General features: G+C 41.5%; 1 protein-coding gene across 1 annotated transcript in view; it reads right to left on the bottom strand.

The window, feature by feature from the left end:
* The window catches only part of LOC140197333 (cilium assembly protein DZIP1-like), a 173,696-nt gene that overhangs the window by 43,581 nt on the left and 104,325 nt on the right, over positions 1–25,790 (bottom strand). Inside the window, exons 10-11 of the mRNA XM_072257288.1 lie at positions 18,988–19,156; positions 14,398–14,521 (exon numbers count right to left, since the gene is read on the bottom strand). Of these exons, the coding sequence (XP_072113389.1) occupies positions 14,398–14,521; positions 18,988–19,156 (293 nt within the window). The remainder of the gene's footprint in view (positions 1–14,397; positions 14,522–18,987; positions 19,157–25,790) is intronic.

Here is a 25,790-nt window from a genome sequence, read left to right as displayed (position 1 = left end):
ACCACTCTCCTACACAGTGAAGTGCGCGTCTTATGTCATCTGAAAACAACACATTGATCAGTGTCATTTGTTAGAGAAGAATGGTGGCCACAGCTGTTAGAACCACTTCCTGCAGTCCCAGACTCAGCTCCTCCACCACCACAGAAGAGGCCCCAGAACCTGAGATTGTTTCACAGCCACAAGTCTCACCTGCCAAGCAGAGTGACCACCGTTATCAGGAAATACATTATCTCACAAGAGTAAGAAATCCGCCACAGCAATTAAATCTTTAGGCCTGAATGGGACAATTTAAAATTTACTATGCTGTGGATATCTGTATACAGTAGTAGATGTATTATGTAGTGTGTACTATAGTGTGTGTGTGTGTATATTATATACATACACATACAGTATATGAGTAGAGTGCAATACATATGTGAGTTGAAATGCATTCTATATTAAGGGAGTTTATAGCTATGTGTTGGGCACGTGGCCAAGTGGTTAAGGCGTTTGTCTAGTTATCTCAAGGTCGCTAGTTCGAGCCTCAGCTATGGCAGCGTGTCTGTGCCCTTGAGCAAGGTACTTAATCACACATTGCTCTAGTGTCTGTGCGAGGAGTACTGCCCCACACAGACTTCCAATCTGCACCTTGTAAGGCATGAAAATGCCCGACGCAGGCCTCTCATGGTCTGAGTCAATGTTCCTTCCTTCCTTATAGCTAAAAAGGAAGGAGTGTTGTGTATTTAATATTTCAGTAATACTTGTGTAATATTGTAAATATATCATTAGATTAAGCATTCTTTGTTTGTCTACATAATTCATTTTGTGCCTATAAAAAATATTCACTCCCCTTGGAAGTTTTCATGTTTTATTGTTTTACAACATTGCATCAGTGGATTTAGTTTGGCTTTTTTGACACTGGTCAACGGAAAAGACACTTTCGTGTCGAAGTGAAAACAGATCTCTACAAAGTGATCTGAATTAATTACATACAAAAAAACACAAAATTATTGATTGCTTAAGTATTCACCCCCTTTAATATGGCACACCAAATCATCATTGCTGAAGCCAATTGGTTTTAGAAGTCACGTAATCAGTTAAATGGAGATCACCGTGTGCAGTCAAGGTGTTTCAATTGATTGTAGTAAAAATACACCCGTATCTGGAAGGTCCAACTGCTGGTGAGTCAGTATCCTGGCAAAAACTGCACCATGAAGACAAAAGAACACTCCAAGCAACTCTGCAAAAAGGTTATTGAAAAGCACAAATCAGGAGATGGATACAAGAAAATTTCCAAGTCACTGGAGTACAGTTAAGTCAATCATCAAGAAATGGAAGGAATATGGCACAAAAACTGAGTGATCATGGAAGGGGACTAGTGAGGGAGTCCACCACGAGACCAATGACAACTCTGGAGGAGTCACAAGCTTCAGTGGCTAAGACATGGGAGGCTGAGCGTACAACACCTGTTGCCTGGATACTTCACCAGTTGCAGCTTTATGGGAGAGTGGCAAAGAGAAAGCCACTGTTGAAAGAAATTCACATGAAATCTTGGTTAGAGTTTGCAGGAAGGCCTGTAGGAGACCCTGAAGTCAGCTGGAAGAAGGTTCTACGGTGAAAGCAAAAGTGAGCTTTTTGACCATCAGATCAAACATTATTCTTGGCATAAGCAAAACACTGCACATCATCAAAAACACACCATTCCTGTCGTGAAGCATGGTGGTGGCTGCATCATGCTGTGGGAATGCTTCACTGCAGCAGGCCCTGGAAAGCTTGTGAAGGTAGAGGGTAAAATGAATGCAGCAAAATACAGGGAAATCCTGGAGGAAAACCTTATGTAGTTTGCAAGAGAACTGTGACTTGGGAGATTTGTTTTCCAGCAAATCAATGACCCAAGCATAAAGCCAAAGTTACACAGGAATAGCTCAAAAACAATAAAGTTATTGTCTTGGAGTGGCCAAGTCAGAGTCCAGACCTCAATCCAATTGAGAATTTGAGGCTGGACTTGAAAAGGGCTGTTCACTCACAATCCCCATGCAATCTGACAGTGCTTGAGCAATTTTGTAAAGAAGAATGGGAAAAAATTGCAGTGTCCAGATGTGCAAAGCTGATAGAGACCTTTCCTTGCTGCAAAAGTGCATCTGCTAAATACTGACTTGAAGGGGGTGAGAAATTATGCAATCAATAATTTTGTATTTAATGATTGTAATAAATTTAGACCAATTTGTAGAAATTTGATTTCACTTCGACACGAAAGAGTCTTTTCTGTTGATCAGTGTCAAAAAAGGCAAATTAAATCCACTGTGATTCAATGTTGTAAAACAATAAAACATGAAAACTTCCAAGGGGAGTGAATACTTTTTATAAGCACGCATCTGTCAGAAGTACATGAATGGCACATGTCATTATGCCATCATGTCATATGTGAGCACCTCACTAAAGTAAGACAAATTAGACATGCTATCCTGGGCTCCTGTGTTTTTCTTCAATTAGTTTCTGTGGTTATAACATAGAACACTTGCCACCAACTCAACCTGCAAGCTAAGCTTAGGGAAGACTCCCAAGTCCCTCTCTACCTCTGATTTTTGAATTTTCTCTCCATTTATTAAACAGTCCATGCCATAATTACTTTTGCCAAAATGCACTTCCCAACATTATATTCCACTTGCAACTTCCCTGCCCATTCCCCAATCTGTCTAAGACTATTTGTGGACAAACTGTTCCCTCAACACTACCGCCCTCTGCCTACCTTCACATTGTCTGCAAACTTGGCCACAAAGCCATCAATTCCTTCATTCAAATCATTGACCCATAATGTGAAAAGAAGGGGTCCCAACATTGATCCCTGTGGAACACCACTAATCACCAGCAGCCAACCGGCAAAGGCCCCCTTTTGTACTTTTCTACAGACACGTCTGGCCACAAATAATGGCTTGCCTTAAATTATTGTCCTTGAAAATTTCCTGCCATCAAAAATAACCTAACATGTCATTTGTGGAACTTCTGAATATATCTTAACTCTTGCCAATAATGCCAATCACTCCTGAAAAATGAATAGAAATCTAATTACATGAATGAGTTATAGTTGTGATGTTATGCTGATATTGATGCCAGTATATGCTGAATGACCTCCTCCTGTGTATCACCTATATCTCTCCATTCCCTTCATATTTATGTGTCTAAAGCTTCTTAAATGCCACCATACTGTCTGGCTCCATGCTACTGAGAGAGTGCAGAGAAGGTTTACAAGGATGTTACCAGGACTTGGGAAACTGAGTTACAGAGAAAGGTTGAATAGGTTAGGACTTTATTCCCTGGAGCGGGGAAGAATGAGGGGAGATTTGATAGAGGTATATAAAATTATGATGGGTGAATGCAAGCAGGCTTTTTCTACTGAGGCTAGGGGAGAAAAAAACCAGAGGACATGGGTTAAGGGTGAAGGGGGAAAAGTTTAAAGGGAACATTGGGGCGGGGGGGTGGGGCTTCTTCACACAGAGAGTGGTAGGAATGTGGAATGAGCTGCCAGATGAAGTGGTAAATGCTTTTAACTTTTAACATTTAAGAAAAACTTGGACTGGTACATGAATGAGAGGGGATATGGTTCGGGTGCAGATCAGTGGGACTAGGCAGAAAAATGGTTCGGCACAGCCAAGAAGGGCCAAAAGGCCTGTTTCTGTGCTGTAGTGTTCAATGGTTCTATTTGTACTAAGTACCTCTGAATAAGAAACTTGCTCTATGTGTCACCTTTAAACCCACTCCCACCCCACCCCACCCCAAGCATAAAACCTCTGATGTTTGACATTTCTATCCTGCAGAAAAAAATGCTCACTGTCCGCCCTATCTATGTCTCTCATAAACTTCAAATCTCTAGCAGGTCTCCCCATACCTTTTGAAACTCCAATGTGAATTTGTCTACATTTGGCAAATATCCCTCTTAATGCTTTTTGTACCTATCCAGATGGCTTTTAAACACTGCTAATGTGCCCGTCTCAACTACTATTCCTTGCAGCCATTTTCAAATGTGCACGGCGCTTAGCGTGAAAAAGCTGCCCCTAATTTCCCTTCTAAATCTCATGCCTCTGATCTTACCTACGCCCACTTGATTTCAGCATACCTTCTCAGGACTAGGGACTATGTGCCTTCACCTGGTCTATGTCTCTCATGTATCTTTATCAGGTCACCCCTCAATCTCCTTCATTACAGGGAATAAAGTCCTAGTCTATGCAATGTCTCCATTTAACTTAGGTCCACGAGGTCAGGCAACATCCTTTTCCGCACTCTTTCTAGTTTAATAAAATTTTTCCTACAACAGGGTGACCCAAAACTCTGCACAACAGTAGTCTCATCAATATCATTTATAACTGCAATTTCAGTTACTTAACTCCTATACTCAACTGCACTGACTGATGAAAGCTAGTGTGCCAAACACCTTCTTTATCACCCTAGCTATCTGTGACACCACTTTCAACAACTATGCACTTATACTTTTTGGCCCCTTTGTACCATGACACTCCTCAGGGCACTAATATTCACTGTACAAGTGTCACCCTGGTTTGATCTCCCATGTGCACTGTCTCACATTCATCTGGTTTGAAAGCAATTGGCCAATCTTCAACCCACATACTTCGCTAAACAACATCCTCCTGTAATTATTCAAAACCTTATATGTTATCTACAAGTCCAGCCATTTTAGTATCATTTGCAAACTTACTAACCATGCCTTGTACATTTGTATTCAAATCATTTGAGCTGTGCCCGATCAGTGAACAGGAGCATGAGAAGAAGTGACGACATCACAAACGTCTGGAACTGAAGATTTAAGAGAAACAGGGCTTCAAAGCAGTTTTTGGAGTTTGGTCTACAGCTAATCAGTGAACAGGAGCACATGAAGAAATGACGATTTCACATAGGCTGTGATTGAAGATTAAAAGAGCAGCACATTGTGTCAGTTTTCAGAGTTTGGACTGCACCCTATCACTGACTGAGGTTCATTAGAAAAGGTGAGTAGAAATAACACAGAGGAAAGTGGAGTAGCCATTGTCCAGAGTGGGCCAATGTTAGAGGCTTTGGCTTATCAGGCTTGGGCGAGGTTTCTTCTTCTCCTTTATTCTTCACTCTTCATCTGTTCGGGCATAGTCAGTGCAGTGAGAATGGCTCCAGCGGTTGCACTGTGATCTTTGTGTAAGATATGGGAATTCTGGGAGACCTCCAGATCCACAGATAACCTCATGTGCACCAGCTACACTGAGCTGCAGCTCCTCAGAAAATGTGTTAAGGAACTGGAGCTACAGCTCGATGACCTTTAGCTCATATAGGAGTCTGAGCAACTGCAGGAACTACAGGGAGGTCGTCACCCTCAGGCTGCAAGAGGCAGGTAATGGTAACTGTCAGGAGAAGAAAAGAATATGGGCAGCCAGTACATAGTATCCCTGTGGCTGTTGCCCTCAATAATAAGTATACTGTTTTGGTTACTGAGTGGGATGACTGACCGGGGAGAGCCACGGTGGCTGGGTCTCTGGCACAGGGTCTCATGCTGCAGCTCAGAAGAGAAGAGGACTGCTGTGGTGTTACGAGATTCCATAGTCAGAGGAATAGAGATGACATTCTATGGACACATTAAAGACACCAGGTTGTTTTGTTGTCTCCCAGGTGCCAGGATCAGCAATGCCTTCAATTGGATCCATGGCATTTTAAAGGGGAAGGGTGAGCAGCCAGAAGTCTTAGTACATATTGGCACCAAGGACATAGGTAAGAAAGGTGAGGAGGTCCTGAAGAGAGATTTTAGGAAGCTAGGTAAAAAGCTGAAAAGCAGGACTTCCGGGGTAATATTCTCTGTGCCATGTGCCAGTGAAGGTGAGAATTGGAGTATTTGGCAGATAAATGTATGGCTGAGGAACTGGTGCAGAAGGCAGGGGTTCAGATTTCTGGATCATTGGGTACTCTTCTGGGCAAGTTACAGCCTGTACAAAAGGGATGGGTTTCACCTGAACTGGGGGTGGGGGGGCGGGGGAGGAAGAGAGTGGGAAGGTCTGCTAGATCTGTTTAGGAGGGTTTAACCTTTGGCAGGGGGATGGGAATTGGAGTGATAGGGCTTAGGATGGGGTATTTGGTTTACAAACAGAGCCAGTGTGTAGTGAGACTGCAAGCAAGGACAGGCTGAACATAGGGCAAAATTGCATTCAAAGGAATCAGTTGCAATGTAAAAAGCAGACAAAGTCAAAAAGGGTGATGTGAATACAGGACTGAAGGTGTTATATTTGAATGCGCGCAGTATACAGAATAACATGGAACATAGAACATAGAATAGTGCAGCACATTACAGGCCCTTCGGCCCACAATATTGTGCCGACCCTCAAACCCTGCCTCCTATATAACCCCCCACCTTAAATTCCTCCATATAGCTGTCTAGTAGTCTCTTAAACTTCACTAGTGTATCTGCCTCCACCACTGACTCAGGCAGTGCATTCCACGCACCAACCACTCTCTGAATAAAAAAGCTTCCTCTAATATCCTCCTTGAACTTCCCACCCCTTACCTTAAAGCCATGTCCTCTTCTATTGAGCAGTGGTGCCCTGGGGAAGAGGCGCTGGCTATCCACTCTATCTATTCCTCTTAATATCTTGTACACCTCTATCATGTCTCCTCTCATCCTCCTTCTCTCCGAAGAGTAAAGCCCCAGCTCCCTTAATCTCTGATCATAACGCATATTCTCTAAACCAGGCAGCATCCTGATAAATCTCCTCCGTACCCTTTCCAATGCTTCCACATCCTTCCTATAGTGAGGCAACCAGAACTGGACACAGTACTCCAAGTGTGGCCTAACCAGAGTTTTATAGAGCTGCATCATTACATCGCGACTCTTAATCTCTATCCCTTGACCTATGAAAGCTAACACCCCATAAGCTTTCTTAACTACCCAATCTACCTGTGAGGCAACTGTCAGGGATCTGTGGACATGTACTCCCAGATCCCTCCGCTCCTCCACACTACCAAGTATACCAAGAATAAGGTGAATGAACTTGTAGCACAGATACAGATTGGTATCTATGATGATGTGGGCATCACTGAATCATAGCTGAAAGAGGCACCTTAATGCCCAAGACACACATTGTATTGAAAGGACAGGCAGGTAGGCAGAGAGCGCGGCTTGGCTCTGTTGGTATAACATGAAATCAAATCCTTAGAAAGAAGTGACATAGAGTTGGAAGGTGTAGAATTGTTGTGGTTGGAGCTATGAAGCTGCAAGGGTAAAAAGACACTGTTGGGAGCTATATATAGACCTCTGCACAGTAGCAAATTTGTGGGCCACAAATTAAAATGAGAGATATAAAATACATGAGAAAAGGGCAATGTTACAATAGTCATGGGGATTTCAATGTGCAGGTAGATTGGGAAAATCAAGTTGACGCTGGATCCCAAGAGGGGAAATTTGTAGAATACCTGCAAGATGGTTTTTAGAGCAGCTTGTGGTTGAGTCCACTAGGGGATCCCCTATTCTGGACTGGGAGTTATGCAATAACCCTTAGGGCCAATGAGCATTCACAGGACAGAATTCACCCTGCAAGGTGAAAAGGAGAAGCTGAAGTCAGATGTATCAGTATTACAGTGAAGTAAAGCAAATTACTGAGACATGAGAGAGGAGCTGCCCAAAACTGATGGAAAGGGAACATTAGCAGGGATGACAGCAGAGCAGCAATGGCTGGAGCTTCTGAGAGTAATTTGGAAGGCGCAGGATAGGTATAATCCAAATAAGAAGTATTCTAAAGATAGCATGACGCAGCCATGTCTAATAAGGAAAGTCAAAAACAACATAAAAGGCAACAAGAGTTTTAAACTGCAATAGGGCAAATTATGAGGGCATTAGGAATTAAGAAGTGTTAATTGGGAACACTTTTTCTCTGGCAAGTCCACATCAGACATGTGGAAGCTATTTAAATTTCAATTGCACAGGATACATGAAAGGCAAGTTCCTGTTAGAAGGAAGGACAGGAAGGGAAAAGTAAGAGAATGTTGGATGTCCAGAGAGGTGATGAATTTAGACAAGAAATAAAAGGAAAACTATGTAAAGCTTCAGAAGTCAAGATCAAACAGAACATATGAGGAGTATAAAGAAGTCAGAAAATGACTAAAAGAGGGAATTAGGAAAGCCAGGAGGGGGCATGAAAAGTCCTTGGTAAGTAGGATTAAGGCGAATGCCAAGGCATTCTATACATACATCTAGAGTAAGGAGAGGGTGGGACCACACAAGGATAAAGGGGGGAACATTTGCTTGGAGGCTGAGAATATGAATAAGGTACTTAATAAGTACTTTGCTTCAGTATTTACCAATGAAAAAGATTTGGAGGACCAGGATATTAGTGCTGGGTGTATAAACACATTAGGGCATCTGGAGGGCAAAGAGAAGGAAGTATTTGGTCTCTTAATGAGTATTAAGATGGATAAGTCCCCAGGAAGGAAAGGTAGGAAATTGCCTTTTAAACTCACGAGAGAGCATAGGCCATCAACTTTTTGCTGTTGATGTTTCTGTAGCAGGCAATTTCTTTTTTACAAGGTCGAGTTGCTAGCTCGACGCTCAACCCAGCACGGATGGAAATGGCTTGCGCTCAGAAGACAGAGGGTTAGAGTTAGGAAGGGACTTATTTGAGCTGGAGTTCGGTAATTAATGGAGTTCCGCAGGGATCTCTGCTGTTTGTAATGTATATAAATGACTTGCATGAAAACGTAGATGTGTGGGTTGGTAAATTTGCGGATGATACCAATATTGGTGGAGTTGTGGTTAATGTAGACCAGCAAAGAATACAGCATGAAATAGACTGGGAATTGGTAGATGGAGTTTAACCCAGACAAATGTGAGGTATTGCAACCTCAGTAGAGCAAATGCAAGGAGACAACACTCTGTTAAGGGTGGAGTCCCCAACAGTGCTACTGAGCAGAGAGAGCTTGGGATCCACATTCACAGCTCCTTGAAAGTGGCTACACATGTTGATAAGGTGGTTAAGAAAGCCTATGGAACGATTGCTTTCATTAGTTGAGGCACTGAGTTCATTGTTGTATCTTCTTAAAACTCTGGTCTAGCCACATCTGGAGTATCACATACAGTTCTGGTCACCCATTATAGGAAGAATTTTGAGGCTTTGGAGTGGGTGCGGAAGAGATTTACCAGGATACTGCCTGGTCTAGAGGGCATGTGCTATCACAAGAGGTTAGATGTACCTGGATTGTTTTCTCTGGTGTCGAAGGTTGACGGGAGATCTGATAGTGGGTTACAAAATTACGAGAGGCATAGATAAAGTAGACAGAAGGTATCAGTTTCCCAGGGTTGAAATATCTAATACCAAAGGGCATTAAGTCTTTTACTCGGAAAGCCATGGATGCCTTGAATGCACTGCCTGGTATGGTGAAAGAGGCAAAAACGTTTCTTTTAAGAGACGTTTGGGTAGGCATATGGATGTAAGGAAGATGGAGGGATATGGACTTGGTGTAGGGAAGAGGGATTAGTGTTTGGGTGTTTTTGATGTGCTTTTTAGCTGGTTCAGAATAACATTGTGGGCAAAATGGTCTGTTCCTGTGCTGTATGTTTCTATAAAAGCCAAAGAGAGGGCATATAATACAGCAAAATTTAGTGGGAAGTTAGAGAATTGGGAAGCTTTTAGAAGGCAACTAAAAAGTCATAAAGAAGTAAAAGATAGAATATAAAGTTAAGCTAGCCAATAATATCAAACAGGATATCAAAAATTTCTTCAGATATATGAAGAGTAAAAGAGAGGCAAAAGTAGACATTGGACTGCTAGTAAATGATGCTGGAAGGTAGTAATGGAGAACAAGGAAATGGTGGATGAACTGAATAAGTATCTTGCATCAGTCTCCAATGTGAAAGACACAAGCAGTATGCCTGATACTCGAGAGTGTCAGAGGGCAGAAGTGAATGAAGTTGCCATTCCTAGAGAGAAGATTCTTGTGAAACTGAAAGGTCTGAAGGTAGATAAATCACCTGTACCAGATGGTCTACACCACAGAATTCTGAATGAAGTGGCTCAAGAGATGGGAAACATTAGTAATGATCTTTCAAGAATCAATATATTCTAGCATGATTCCAAATGACTGCAAGGGGGCAAATGTCACTCCAAGAGGCAGAGAGGTAGAAGAAAGGAAAATATAGGCCAGTTGGTCTGGCCTCAGCGTTTGGGAAGATGTTTGAGTCTATTGTCAAGGATATGATTTCAGAGTACTTGGAGGCACATGATAAAATAGGCAGAAGTCAGCATGGTTTCCTTAAGGAAAAATCTTGCCTGACAAATCTGTGGGAATTCTTTGAAGAAATTGTTATGGCCCTGGCAGAGATATTTAAATCATCCTTAGCAACAGGAGAGGTACTGGAGGATTAGAGGAGAGCTAATATTGTTCTGGTGTTTAAGAAAAGCTCTAAGATTGACCATAAGATAGAGGAGCAGTAGTAGTCCATTTGTTCCAGCATGTCAACTTCGCCATTTCATCATGGTAGATCCATTTTCCCTCTCAGCCCTAAACTCTTACCTTCTCCCGATATCCCTTCATGTCCTGACTAATCAAAAATCTATGAACATCTGCCTTAAATATACCCAATGACTTGGCCTCCACAGCCACCAGTAGAAACAAGTTCCACAGATTCATCACTCTTTGGCTAATGATTCCTCATCTCCATTCTAAAAGGACATCCCTCTATTCTGAAACTGTGTTTTCTGGTCTTAAACTCCCTTCCATAGGAAACATCCTCTCCACTTCCACTCTATTGAGGCCTTTCAACATTCAATAGGTTTCAATGAGGTCACCCCTCATTCTTCTGAATTCCAGTGAGTACATGCCCAAAGCCATCAAACACTCTTCATATGACAAGTCTTTCAATCCTGGAATCATTTTTGTTAACCTCCTTGAACCCTCTCCAACGTTAGCACATCCTTTCTTCAAAAAGGGTCCCAAAACTACTCACAATACTCCAAATGAGGCCTCAGCAGTGCTTTATAAAATGTCAACGTTACATCCTTGCTTTTATATTCCAGTCTTCTTGAAATAAATGCTAACACTGCATTTGCCTTCCTCACCACAGATTCAACTTGCAAATTAACCTTTAGGGAATCCTGCACAAGCACTCCAAGTTTCTTTGCACCTCAGATTTTTTATTTAATTTTCTCTCCATTTAGAAAATAGTCTACCCTTTCATTTCTCCTACCAAAGTGCATGACCATCCCTCTTTGGAGTGTATCTATCCTGAGCCTTCCAAACTGCTTCCAGAAATTTCAGCCATTGCGGCTCTGCCGTCATCCATGCCAGTGTTCGTTTTCAAACAATTCTGGTCAACTTCTCTCTATGCCTCTGTAATTCCCTTTACTCCACTATAATATAGATACATCTAACTTTAGCTTGCTTTTCTCAAATTGCAGGGTGAATTTAATCGTATTGTGATCACTTGTCCCTAAGGGTTCCTTTACCTTAACCTTTTGAATCACTTCTGGTTCATTGCACAAAAACCAATCAAGAATAGCTGATTCCCTAGTGGGCTCAACCACAAGCTGCTCTAAAATGCCATCTTGTAGGTATTCTAGAAATTCTCCCTCTTGGGATCCAGCACCAACCTGATTTTCCCAATGTACCTGCGTATTGAAATCCCCCATGACTAACATAATATTGCCCTTTTGGCATTCATTTTCTATCTCCTGTTGTAATTTGCAGACTACATTCTTACTACTGTTTGTTGGTCGGCATACAATTCCTGTCAGGGTGTGACGGGATCCTGAATCACCCCTATGAACTGTGCTTTTGAAAAGAGAGAGAGAAAGTTATTTAACACCGGCATGTTGTTTTGAAAAGAGAGAGAGGAGAAAGAGAGAGAAAGAGAGAGAGAGAAAGAGAGAAAGAGAGAAAGAGAGAAAGAGAGAGAGAGAGAGAGAGAGAGAGAGAGAGAGAGAGACGAAGACTAACTTTTGGACTGTCACTTTAAGGCACAAGGAGGAACTTTTGGATTTCTGCTGAGTTGGAGAGCACTGAGAAGCTCGTAAGTTGCTATGGTGATCGAGGGCAGCGTTATTTGATGGACAATCAATGTTATGATTTTTCGGCAGCGTGTTTATACTTCTCAAGGACATTTGCCTGCTTGTACATTTCTTACACAGAGAAGGGAAGGAGGAGTTATTTGAGAGACAGTTGGTACTCAGTACAATGAGATAAATAAGAGGTCAGATGATATAGGTACATGTTTGTGGACACTGACTAGAAAAGTGGGGTTTTGGAGGATCGATCAGGCAGATTGATCAGTCGCTCTTGCAGTGAGAAAAGGGATTGACCGGTGGGGAGTTGTCCATGTGTCCAACCTTTGCCTGGGTTGATAGCTCCACCACAGAAAAACGGCCCCTTTTGTTGTGGTCAGAGTCGGTGACTTTTAAAGTATTTCGGAGGACAACCGGAAGATTGACAGCATCAGCTCACCTGAAGACTCAAATCTCTCCCTCTCTCTCCATCACTACTCAACTCAGCACTACGAACTGAACTGAACTTTACTCATCATCGTAAGACTGTATCTTTTTACCCCTAGACTTGAAGAAGCTTGGTTTTCATATATATTTCCACACTTACTGATATACTTACTTATATATATATATAATCATTGCTAACCTGTTTGATTTATCTACATTTATATTACTGTATTGCGTAGTTACTAATAAATATTGTTAGTTAATAGCAATACTGGACTCCAAAGTGTTTTCCATCTGTGCTGGTTCTTTAACCCGTCACGGGGTACGGTGACAAGGGTCTTTTTACCCTTGCAGTTCGTCAGCTGTACCCAAACAATTCAACACCTTCTGACCCTATGTCACTTCTTTCTAATGATTTGATTTCAATTTTTACCATTAGAGCCACAACACCCCTTCCACCTACCTGCAAGTCCCTTTGATACAATGTGTATCCTTGAATGCTAATCTTCTTTCAGCCATGATTCAGTGATACCCACAACATCATACATGCCAATCTGTAACTGTGCTACAATATTGTCTTTCTTATTCCGTACACTGCGCGTATTCAAATATAACACCTTCAGTCCTGTACTCACCCTTTTCGATTTTGCCCACCTCTTACATTGCAACTCATCCTGCTGACAGCAATTTTGCCCAATCATCAGCCTCTCCTTGCTAGCAGTCTTACTACACACTATCTTTGTTTGTAAACTAACTACTTCATCCTCAGCTCTATTACTCTGGTTCCCATTCCCCTGCTAAATTAGTCTAAACCCTCCCAAACAACTCTAGCAAACCCACCCGCAAAGATATTCGGGATGTAGTGGATAGCAAGTAAGACTATCATGGCCTGCAGTGTAATCTGGACCAGCAGGAAAAATAGGTTAAAAAATAGTAGATGGAATTTAATGCAGACAAGAGTGAGGAGCTGCACTTCGGTAGGACAATCCACCTTAGACCCTACACAGCAGGGCACTGAGGAGTGTGGTAGAACAAAGTGATCTGAAATATAGGTTTATAGTTAATTGAAAGTAGCGCCACAGGTTGATAGGGTTGTAATGAAAGCTATTGGCACATTGGCATTCATAAATCTAAGTATTGTGTGTAGGTGTTGGGATGTGATGTTGAAGTTGTTTAAGATGTTGGTGAGGCCTAATTTGGAGTATTGTGTGCTGACTTGGTCACCTACCTACAAAAAAGATGTAAATAAGATTGAAAGAGTACAGAGAAAATTTACAAGGATGTTGCTGGGACTGGGAGACCTGAGTTATATGGAAAGATTGAACACATGAGACCTTTATTCATTGGAATATAGAAGATTGAGAGGGGATTTGATAGAGGTGTACAAAATTATGAGGGGTATAGATAGGGTAAATGCAAGCAACCTTTTTCCACTGTGTTTAGGTCAGACTACAACTCGAGGTTGTCGGATAAGGGTGAAAGGTGAAAAGTTTAAGGGGAACATGAGGGCAGACTTCTTCATCCAGAGGGTCATGAGAGTGTGGAACAAGCTGGCAGCACAAGTGATGCATATGAGCTTGATTTCAATGTTTCAGAGAAGTTTGGATAGGTACGTGGATGGTAGAGGTATGGAGGGCTATGGTCAACGTGCACATCGATGGGAGTAGGCAGTTTAATTGGCTCGGCATGGACTAGACGGGCAGAAGGGCCTGTTCTGTGCTTTACTTTTCTATGACTCTACATTTGTGTGTGAAACTAAACCAGCTATATCATCAAACCTATTCCATCAATTTAGCACTGACTCATAGAGTTTTCATAATTTCTTACAAAATGTCAAGCAAGACAGCTGATCAGCTATGGTTTTCATTATTTCCTGCGCAATGGAAGAAATTTCTAACACTTTCTTGAAGGTGCAACTAAACATATTAATTATTACCACAATATTACAGTAGAAGCAAAGTTTGACAAGTACCTAAGTGTTGATGATGATAGGTTTGGAGAAGGAACTTTTACATTTTTGCAAATCTTTGAGCATGAAGGTTGTGAATTATTGACAATCTGGCTCAATTTTGTACTTGTGCTTTTTTTTACTTTACCTGTGGATATTAACACAAACATATCAATACAAATGAAGCAATGATATTCAAATCCATGAAGTGAGCTAGAGTCTATAACCTTCTGACTTAGAAGTGGCAATGCTGGCATTAACCCACAGGTGATATTTTAATAGTTAAAGATGGCTGTTTAAGTTGGTGCTGGTGAGCACAGTGACAACCTGCTAACAGAAAGCAAAACAATAAATTACTGTAGTAATCACACTTTATCCCGGATACAATCACTGCAATCAATAGCCTGTCACTTCCCATTTGGAGTTGAGCTTTTGAACTGCCTGTATGACGTGGCATTTTTGTGAAGTGAACCTGAAGTCTCGAATGTGCCATTGTCATGATCGGACTAAGTCACGGTGGTGACTTAGACTATGCCAAGAGTGGGGACTAAGCCAAGGTTTGGCAATAACTGGAGAGATTCGATGCAGCAGAACTGAGGAGAGGTGAGGCAAGGCAGAGTCAAAGTGGCAGGACCTGAGGTTTGTTCAATTTAAGCACTGGGCCAAATTAGAAAAGACAGGTATGGACTGAATCTAAGCTGCAGAGCCTGGATCTGAGAGCAAAGAGCAACCAAAGGTTTGGCCAATTTAAGCACTGGGCAAGATTGAAAAAGTCAGCGTATTGCTGTTGAATGCGAGGGACAGGCCAGTGTTCAGCTTGCTGCTCCACGAGGTTTACTCGTCTCTGCGCTGAACTGAGGCTGTGGCCTGCAACTAATAAGCTCCAGAACTGGCTACGCTGATGACTGACTTCATGGCTGTTGGCTCACTTTTGTGAACTTCAGTTCTGAATGTTACTTGCTTATCTTTATTGTTTGCACAATTTGTTTTTTTTCCTGCACATTTGGTGTTTGATGGTCTTTTTTAAAGGGTTCGATTGGGTTTCTTTGTTTCATGGCTGCCTGTAATGAGAGGAAGCTCAAGGTTTCACATAGTATACATACTTTGATAATAAAGTATAACTGTACTTTGACCTTTAAAATTAGTGCATGGGACATGGCTTCACTTGAAGTCACTATTCATTGTCGTTCCTAATTTAGGAACAGCTTCTTCTCTGCTGTCAGATTTCTGAATGGACATTGAACCAATGAACACTAAGTCACTACATTTTTTTCTTTTTTTTGCACTACCTATTTAATTTAACTTTTAAAATATACGTATACTTATTGTAATTTAGGTTTTATTATCATGCATTGCAATGTACTGCAGCTGTATAACAACAAATTTCACAACATATGCCAGTGATATTAAACCTGATCCCGATTCTTGAAAGGGAGAATTCACAGCCGCGTGAATCCCTCCAACATTTGGTGACCCCGTGATTCTGTCTCTGAGGTTGACATCAAAACATCTTTCAAGAAGGTGAACCCTTGCAAGGCGTCAGGCCCCAATAGTGTACCTGGTAGGGTACTGAGAAGCCGTGCCATCCAACTGGCAGGAGTGTTCAAGGACATATTTAGTCTCTCACTGCTGCTGTTGGAGGTTCCTACCTGCTTCAGAAGGGTTATGATCACACCAGTGCCCAAGAACAGCAGGGTGAGCTGCCTCAGCGACTATCGCCCAGTTGCATTCACATCACATCTACTGTGATGAAGTGCTTTGAGAGGTGGGTCTTGGCCAGAAACAACTTTTGCCTAAGGACCTGGGCCTGCTACAATTTGCCTACCCCTGCAATAGGTTCACAGCAGATGCAATCTCAACAACTCTCTACTCAGCCTCAGATCACCTGGACAACAGCAATACCAACATCAGGCTGCTGTTTATTGATTACAGCTCAGAGTTCAACATCATCATACCCTCTGCTCTAATCAAAAAGTTTTAAAACCTGGGACCCTGTACCTCTTTCTGCAGCTAGATTCCTGAATTCCTCATCAGGAGACCACGGTCAGTGCAGATTGGAAATAACAGCTCCTCCTCCTTGACAATAAATACTGGTGCACTTCAAGAGTACACACTCTACACTCATGACTGTGTGGCTAGGCACAGCAAATGCCATCTATAAATTTGCCAATGACATAACTGCTGCTGGCAGAATCTCAGATGGTGACAAAGAGGCCCAGAGGAGTGAGATAGATCAGCTGGTTAGTGGGTGTTGCAACAACATTGCACTCAATGTCAGTAAGACCAAGGGTTTCAGGAAGGGGATGTCAAGGGAACACATACCAGTCCTCATCTGGGGATCACCAGTGAAAAAGGTAAGTAGTTTCAAGATCCTGGATGTCAACATCTCTGAAGGTCTAACCAGGCCCAACAAACCGAAGCAATTATAAAGAAGGTATGACAGTGGCTATATTTCCTTAGGAGTTTGAGGATATTTGGTATGTCACAAAAAACTCTAGCAACTTTCTACAGATGTATCATGAAGAGCATTCTAACTGATGTCATTACCGTTTGGCATAAAGGGACCAATGCACAAGATTAGAAAAAGCTGCAGAAGGTTGCAAACTCTGCCAATTTCATCATGGACAGTAGTCTTCTTAGCATCGATGACATCTTCAAAAGGTGACAGCCAGCCATCAGTAAGGATCCCCATCACCCAAGACATGCCCTCAGGGATGGAGTGCTACCATCAGGGAGGAACTACAGGAAAGCCTGATAAGGAGGAGTCAGCATGGCTTTGTGCATGGTAGGTCATGATTGAATGAAACTATGAGTTTTTTTTTGAAGAGATATCCAAAAAGGTATATGAAGTAGGGCTGTGGATGGTGTTTATTGATCTTTAAGAAAGGCCTTCAGCAAGATAAGATATAGGAGAAGAAGTAGGCCACGAGTCTGCTCCACCATTCAATCATGGGCTGATCCAATTCTTCCAGTCATCACCATTCCCCTGCCTCAACCCATACCCTTTGGTGCCCTGGCTAGTCAAGAACCTATCTATCTCTCCCTTAAATACACCCATTGACTTGGATTCCACAGTCGCTTGTGGCAACAAATTCCACAGATTTACCACCCTCTGCCTGAAGTAATTTTTCCACATCTCAGTTCCAAATGGACGTCCTTCAATCCTGAATTCATACCCTCTTGTCCTAGAATCCCTTACTATAGGAAATAACTTTGCCATATCTAATCTGTTTAAGCCTTTTAACATTCAGACCTGCAAGGTAGGTTAGTCTGAAAAGTTCGGTCCCATAGAATCCAGGAAGAACTAGTTCAGGGGATTCAGAATCGGCTCGAAGAGGACAGTTGAAAGTTGTTTCTCAAAACAGAGATCAGTGACTAGAGGTGTGCTGCATGGGTCGGGGTTGAGACACTTTATATTTATTTTCTATATGAATGATTTCGATAGGAATGCACAAGCCTGATCAATTTGGAGATGACATGAAATTAGCAGGTGTTGTTGGTAGTGAATGAAGTTATCGTAGGTTACAGGGGATATTCACCAGTTCATGAACTGGGCTGAGTAGTGGTATATTGATTTTAAAGTGTCAGGTAAAATTTTGGAAAGTCAAACCCTTGTAGGACTCATACTATGAATGGAAGGACATTAGCAAGCCAAGTAGAACAGAGGGTCCTCAGAGTGCAAGCGCATACTTCATTGAAAACGGCATCACAGGTAGACAGTCTGGTGAAAAAGGTGTTGGTATGCTAACCTTCATCAGTCAGGGCATTGAGTATAGGAGATGGTACATTATACTGCAGTTGCACAAGTTGTTGATGAGGCTGCACTTGGAGTAATCTGTACAGTTTTGGTCAACATTTTCTATGAAAGGTATGGTTAAGCTACAAAGGGTGCAGAAAAGATTTATCAGGATGTCGCCAGGACTAGAGGGCCTGCATTATAGGGAGAGGTTGGCAAGGCTAGGTTTCTATTTCTTCAAAAGTAGGAAAATGAGGGGAGACATTATAGAAATGTTTAAAATTATGACAGGCATAGATAAGTCTTTTCCCCAGGGTAGGGGAGTTCAAAACTAGACAGAATAGGATTAGGGTAAGAGGGGAAGGATCTAAAAGATTCTGAGGGGCAACGTTTTCCACACAGAGGGTGGTGAGCATTGGAACAAGCTGCCAGAGGAACTGATTGAGGCAGGTACAATAGTATCATTTAATCATTTAAGAAACATTTGGATGGGGGACATGGAGGCATAGGATTTAGACCAAACACAGAAAATTGAAGCTGTCTGAGTGGGCCTCATGGTCAGCCTGGACATTAGGCCAAATGGCCCGTATCCATGCTATTATATTCTATGACTATTCAGCCTCATTTTTAGCAGCAATACGATTTTTAAAATAGATCATGTATGTCTTTCATAGACTATTCCACATGATGTTGTTTACAAAATAATCCAGCGCTTCACAGGGTATCAACGATCAGACAGGTTTTGTTGCAGAAGGTCCTGCTTGAAGATAAAGACAGACTAATTGGAGAGGTGAATAGCAGCACAACATCCGGTATTAAATTCTGTGATATTACGAGCATATAAAACAACACATTATCACATTGTTAATGAATCTTACTTTTCAAGTAACAAAGGCTTTCTTTTCCTTTAATCTTATCCTCAACCTTACATAACAAGCTTTCACGGAAAAGGTTAAAGTCTGGAAATACTTTAGATTTTTCTTTTCTGTCAGACTCAATGGCATCCAGAATTCTTGTAAACTGTCCTTCAGAAATGCCTTGGACATCCTAGAAAATGAATAAGTTCCCTATTATTAATGCAAATATCTCAGAATTTTACAAACATTTTTCACTTGTCTCACTCCATAAGTGAGATTGGTTGCAACGAGATTATTTAATAAAAGTGTTAAAATGGTAAAGCTATTCTTAACAGAGGGCTGAATTAATATGTTTTCTGAAATAGATATGCAAATGTTTGACCTTAATTTGATTGCTGAAAATAATTTAAAAACTGCTGATGCTGAAAAACTGAGATAAAACACAAAAATGCTGGAAAAACACAGCATCTGTGGAAAGAGAAACAGTTAATATTTCAGGTTGAAAGTCCTTACAGAAAATACAGATACTGTGATCTGATGCTGTTTGGAAAATCCAGCACAGGGTTCATGCTATGAATAAAAGAGCACTACGGGGCGTAATCAAACAGAGGAACCCAGGAATACAGGTGCAAGGTTTGTTGAAAGCCATATCAAAGGTAGACAAGTTAATGAAAAAGTTGGCCTTCATCAGCCAGGATTAAATACAGGATTTGGGACATTATGTTGCAGTTGTATAAGTCACTGATTGATGAGATAGCACTTGGTAAGTAGTGTACAGATTTGGTCACCTGTTATAGGAAAGACATGGTTAAACTGGAAAGAGTGCAGAGAAGTTTTACAAGGATGTTGTCAAGACTAGAAAGCCTGATTTATATGGAGAATTTGGCCAGGCCTGAACTCTATTTCATCAAACCTATGAGAATGAGTGGTGACCTTATTGAAATACAGTGGATTCTCGTTAATTGGGCCATCCGGTTAATTGTGGTGGCCACTTTTTTGGAACAATGGAAAAAACAAAATCAAACTGAAAAAGTAGTTGGGATTCCCTTCATTTATTTGGGACATTATGTTGCTTAATTGGGGCAGGAGACTGTTGGCAAACAGTTCCTAACAAGTGTCAGTCGTGTGCACTTGCATGACCATTAGACACTACACTATCCTTTGAGCCAACAGTATTTAAATAGTGTCAGTTGTGTGGGTTTGTGTTCAAAAAGCAGTGATTTTTGTCACTGATAGTTGGCGAAAAATAAGCAGTAAGGCAATTCAGAACTGTTTTGCTCACTGTGGTTTCAAGCATTGATGCTTGGAGATGCCAGAGATAGCTGTGTCTGAAAATGAAATGATTTCACTACTTCAAGTTAGGAACTATGAAGAATTCAAAGGTATTGACAATCATCTTGAACGTTGAAATGAAAATGAAGATTTTGAGGATGCAATCATCAAAAGCACTGTATGAATGCAGTCCATTATCAGCACTAGTTATTCATGTTAATTTTGTTCGGTTATAGTCAAAAGAGCATGCAGTGGATGAATTCTTCCATTAATAAGAATTAGGAACTAATACACAGTTTTATAGTACTGTTGGGGTAGCAAGGTGGAGATACATCTCTACCAAAGGAGGTGTAAGATGGTCCTTCCCTCTGCTAGCGTGCAGGACACCTATGGGTAAAGTGTAGCATCTGCTTAGCCCTCGATCAGGGTCACAGGAGTATCAGATATAGAAGGTGACCCCAACAGAGTCGCAGGTGAAGTACCACCTCACCTGGCCCCGAATGGTAGTGAGGGAGGATATGTAGGGGCAGGTGTAGCACTTGTTCTGCTTGCAAGGATAAGTACCAGAAGGGAGATCATTGCGGAGGGACAAGTAGACAAGGGAGTCACATAGGGAGCAATCCCTTTAGAAAGCGAAGTGGGATCGGGGAAATGTGTTTGGTAGTGGTATCCCGTTGGAGATGGTGCTCCTGGTGTGACCTCCTGTATATCAGTGAGACTCAACATAGATTGGGAGACCACTTTGTTAAGCATCTTCACTCCATCAGCCACAGAAAGCAGGATTTCCCGGTGGCCAAACATTTCAATTCTGACATGTCAGTCCAGGGCCTCCTCTACTGGCACGATGAGGACATACTCAGGTTGGGGAAGCAACACCTTATATTTTATCTGTGTAGCCTCCAATCTAATGGCATGAACATCAATTTCTCGCACTACTGGTAATTGTCCCCCTGCTCCTCTCCTTTGTCATTCCCCATTCCTGTTTCCCTCTCTCACCTTATTTCCTTACCAGCCCATCACCTCCCTCTGGTGCTCCTCATCCTTCAATTTCTTCCATGGTCTTCTGTTCTCTCCTATCAGATTTTCCCTTCTCCAGCCCGTTATCTCTTTCACGAATCAACTTCTCACCTCTTTACTTCACCCCTCCCCCCTCTCGCAGTTTCATTTATCATCTGCCAACTTGTACTTCTTTCATATATATCAGGACAGGACTTGCACAGTAAATGGGAGGACATAGAGATAGTTGTAGGACCTTGGTTGAATCAAGGTTGTAGACTTTGAGATGCATCTATCCTGGGCCTTCTAAATTGTTCCCAGAAACAGCCACTGATATTCTGCTGTTATCCCTGCTAGTGCTCCCTTCCAATCAACTTCAGTCAGCTCCCCTCTCATGCCTCTGTAATTCATTTTATTCTACATCTGACTTTCGTTTCCCCCTCTCAAACTGAACAGTGAATCCTATCATATTATGATCATTGTATCCTAAGAGTTCCTTTACCTTGAGCTCCCTAATCAAATCTGGTTCATTATACAACACCCAAGCCAGAAATGCCTCTCTCTTAGTTGGCCAAAACACAAGTTACTCTAAAAATCCATCTCATAGACTTTCTACATATTCCCTCTATTGGGTTCTAACACCAATCTACCCTCATAATGAAATCCTCCATGAACGATCACAACATTGCCCTTTTTACATGTCTTTTCTAACTCCCATTTAATTTGTATCTCACATCCTGGCTACTGTCTGCTGGCTTGAATATTAGGGTCTTTATACCCTTGCAGTTTCTTAACTCTACACACAGGGTTCTACATTTCCTGATCCTACTCTCCCTACTCAGAATGTGCCAAATGAGATGACTCATTATGTTTTCTTGCAAGTATCACATGAATTTGTTGATGCTGTTAATGCCTCTAGTAATACTTCATACATACTTCAAAAGTAGTATAAGAGATTAAAAACGTTGCTGCAGCTTTAGAAAGAGTAAGCAAAGACACAGTTGGTATCTTGGCAAAAGTAACAACAGAAATACTCACCACGCATAAGATGGTTCTTTATAATCATGTGATGTTAGTTCTTCACTTAGCAGTTATGGCGGGGGGGGGGGAACATGTGCAGGGGAGTATTTTACTTATATACCTGATGAGCCTGAAGACATAGCTGATTTTACTGATCACATTCATAAAGAAAGAGCTAGAATACATCAATATGATAGATGGGATTTCTCTAATTGGATTCAATTAAGTCTGGGAAGCTGAATTTACTCAATATTACAATTCATAATAATTGTGATGTCTTATCACAATTTACATCTTTTTTAATTGTACAACAGCAGGCATTAATAGAGCATTTCAAACTCATGTAAGTGTGCCTACTTACAATCTACCTAGCAATGACATAATCCTATGAATATCCTTTAATATTTCCATAACACTGAAGAATTTTTGATGATTTTATACTTAGTATAGGTACCAATAGGTTTTCTAATCTATTCATCCTCTCCCTGTAACTCAGGTTCTCAAGTCCCAGCAACATCCTTGTCAATTTTCTCTGTACTCTTTCAATCATTTATATCCTTGCTGCAGGTATATGATCAGAACAGCACAAATTACTCCAAATTAGGCCTCAGCACTGTCTTATACAACTTGAACATAACATCACAACTCCTGTCCTCATTATTTTGATTCTTAAAGGCCTATATACCAAAGGTTCTTACAACTCTATCTACCCCTAAAACCATTTTCAAGAAATTTTGTGTCTGTATTCCCATATCACTCTGTTCTACCACACCCTAGCTAGTCCAGATCCTGCAGCAACCTTAGATAGCATTCCTTACTGTTCACTATGCCATAATCTTGCTGTCATTCACAAATTTGCTGATCCTGTTTACCATATTATCACCCAGATTGTTGATATAGATGGCAAACAACAACAGAGCCAGCACTAATCCCTGTGGCATGGGGATTAATGCTGGGTCACAGGCCTCCAGTTAATGAGGCAACCATCTACTTCCACTCTCTGGCTTCTCCCATGAAGCCAATGTCAAATCTAATTTACTACCTCATCTTGAATGTCAAGTGACTGAACCATTTTGGCCAATCTCCCATGCAGGACATTGTCAAAGGCCTTATTAAAGTCAATACATACAACATACCCCATCAACTTTCCTGGTAACCTCCTTGAAAGGCTCAATAAGATTGGTCAAACATGACCTACCACATTCAAAGCCATGTTAACTATCCTGATCAGTCCTTGTCTATCCAAATACGTATACTTCCAGTCCCCTAACTCCAGCATGCGAAATGTCTTCTTTATCACCTTATCCACTTGCATAGTTATTTTCAGTGAACTATGGACTCAGATCATCCCTTTCCCTAATGAGGTCCTGTCTATCCAAATGCGTACTTACATATGTTCCCTTGGAAAAGTTGAATAGGTTTGGGTTTTATTTGCTGGAGTGTAGGAGAATGGACTTTCAAAGGGTAGTAGTGCAAGCAAATATGATACTAGCATTTAAGAGACTATTAAACAGATGAATATGTAGAGAATGAAGGTTTGAGGATCATGTAGGAGCAGAAGAGAAACAGTTGAATTCCTGACAAAGGGTCTCGGCCTGAAACATCGACTGTACCTCTTCCAATTGATGCCGCCTGGCCTGCTGCGTTCCACCAGCACTTTGGGTGTGTTGCTTGAATTTCCAGCATCTGCAGATTTCCTCGTGTTTGCAGTTGAATTCTGCATCATGTTTGGCACAGACAATGCAAGCCTTTTTCTGTGCAGTAGTGTTCAATGTCCTAACTCTTGATTTATCTCTGTCGTCAACTTCAGGGAATCATGTACATGAAAAAGTCATACACTCGTATAATGCAGAAACAGGTCCATCACCCCAACTGGTCCATGACATCTGAGATATCTATCTGTGATGTCCACCCAACCTTGCACATTTGCCCATATTTCGTCCATATTCTTCTAAACCTTTTCTATTGACAAGATGCCACACACGAGGCAGCTTAACAAGTTAAGAGCCCATAGTATTACAGGAAAGATACTACCATGGATAAGGCAGTTTCTGAATGGCAGGAGGAAAAGAGAGGGAATAAAGGGAGCCTCTTTTGGTTGGCTGCCAGTATCTAGTGGTGTTCTGTTGTTCAGTGTCTGTGTTGGAAGCCCTTCTTTTTACTTTATATGACAATGACTTGGATGATGGAATTGATGGCTTTGTGGCAAAGTTTGCAGAAGAGATGAACATAGTTGGAGGAGCAGGTAGCTTTGAGGAAGTAGAGAGTCTACAGAAGGACATAGACAGATTAGGAAAATGGGCAAAGAAGTGGCAGATATAATATAGTGTCAGGAAGTGTATGGTCATGCACTTTGCCTTCTCCCCATATCCCTTCATGCCTTGACTAATCAAGAATCTATCAACCTCTGCCTTAAATATACCCCATGACTTGGCCTTCACCGCTGCTTGTGGCAATGAATTCCATGAATTCACCACTCTCTAGCTAAAGAAATTCCGGCTCATCTCCGTTCTAAAAAGATACCGTTCCATTCTGAGGCTGTGATCTCAAATCTTAAGACTCCCCATCCATAGGAAACATCCTCTCTACATCCACTCTATTGAAGACTTTCAACGTTCAATAGGTTTCAATGAAGTCACCCATCACTCTTCTTAATTCCAGTGAGTAGAGACCCAGAGCCATCAAACACTCCTCATATAATAAATCTTTCAATCCCAGAATCATTTTTGTGAACTTCCTTTGAACCCCTTCCAATGAGAGCACATCCTTTCTTAGATAAAGGGCCCAAAACTGCTCACAATACTCCAAGTAGGCATCATCAGTGTTTTATAAAGCCTCAACATTACAGCCTTGTCTTTATATCCTAGTCCTATTGGAATGAATGCTAACATTGCACTTGCCTTCCTCACCACCAACTCAACCTGCAAGTTAACCTTTAGAGAATCCTGCAAGAAGACTTTGCATCAGTTTTCAATTTCCTCCCCCTTATAGAAAATAGCTTACGCTTTTATTTCTTCTACCAAAGTGCATGACCATACACATCCCAGCATTGTATTCCATCCGCCACTTCTTTGCTCATTCTTGCAATCTAAGTCCTTCTGTAGCCTCTTTTCTTCCTCAAAACTACCTGCCCCTCCACCTACCTTCCTATCATCTGCAAACTTTGCAAAATAGCCGTCAATTCCATCATCCAAATCATTGACAGATAATGTAAAAAGGGGTCTCAACTCAGACCCCTGTGGAAAACCACTAGTCACCGCCAGCCAGCCAGAAAACACTCTCTTTACTCCCACTCTTTGCCAGTCAGTCACTGTTTTATCCATGCTAGAATCTTTCCTGTAATACCATGGGCTCATAGCTTGTTAAGCAGCCTCATGGGTGGCACCTTGTCAAAGGCCTTCTGAAAATCCAAGTACACAAGATCAACCATTTCTCCTTTGTCTTTCCTGCTTGTTACTTCAAAGAATTCCAACAAATTTGTCAGGCAAGATTTTCCCTTGAGGAAACTATGCCAACAATAGCCTATTTTATCATGT

The sequence above is a fragment of the Mobula birostris genome, chromosome 5, assembly GCF_030028105.1.
Source record: "Mobula birostris isolate sMobBir1 chromosome 5, sMobBir1.hap1, whole genome shotgun sequence".
NCBI lineage: Eukaryota > Metazoa > Chordata > Chondrichthyes > Myliobatiformes > Myliobatidae > Mobula > Mobula birostris.
Note: the sequence above shows the minus strand (reverse complement) of the source record. Positions and strands in the feature narration are given on the sequence as shown.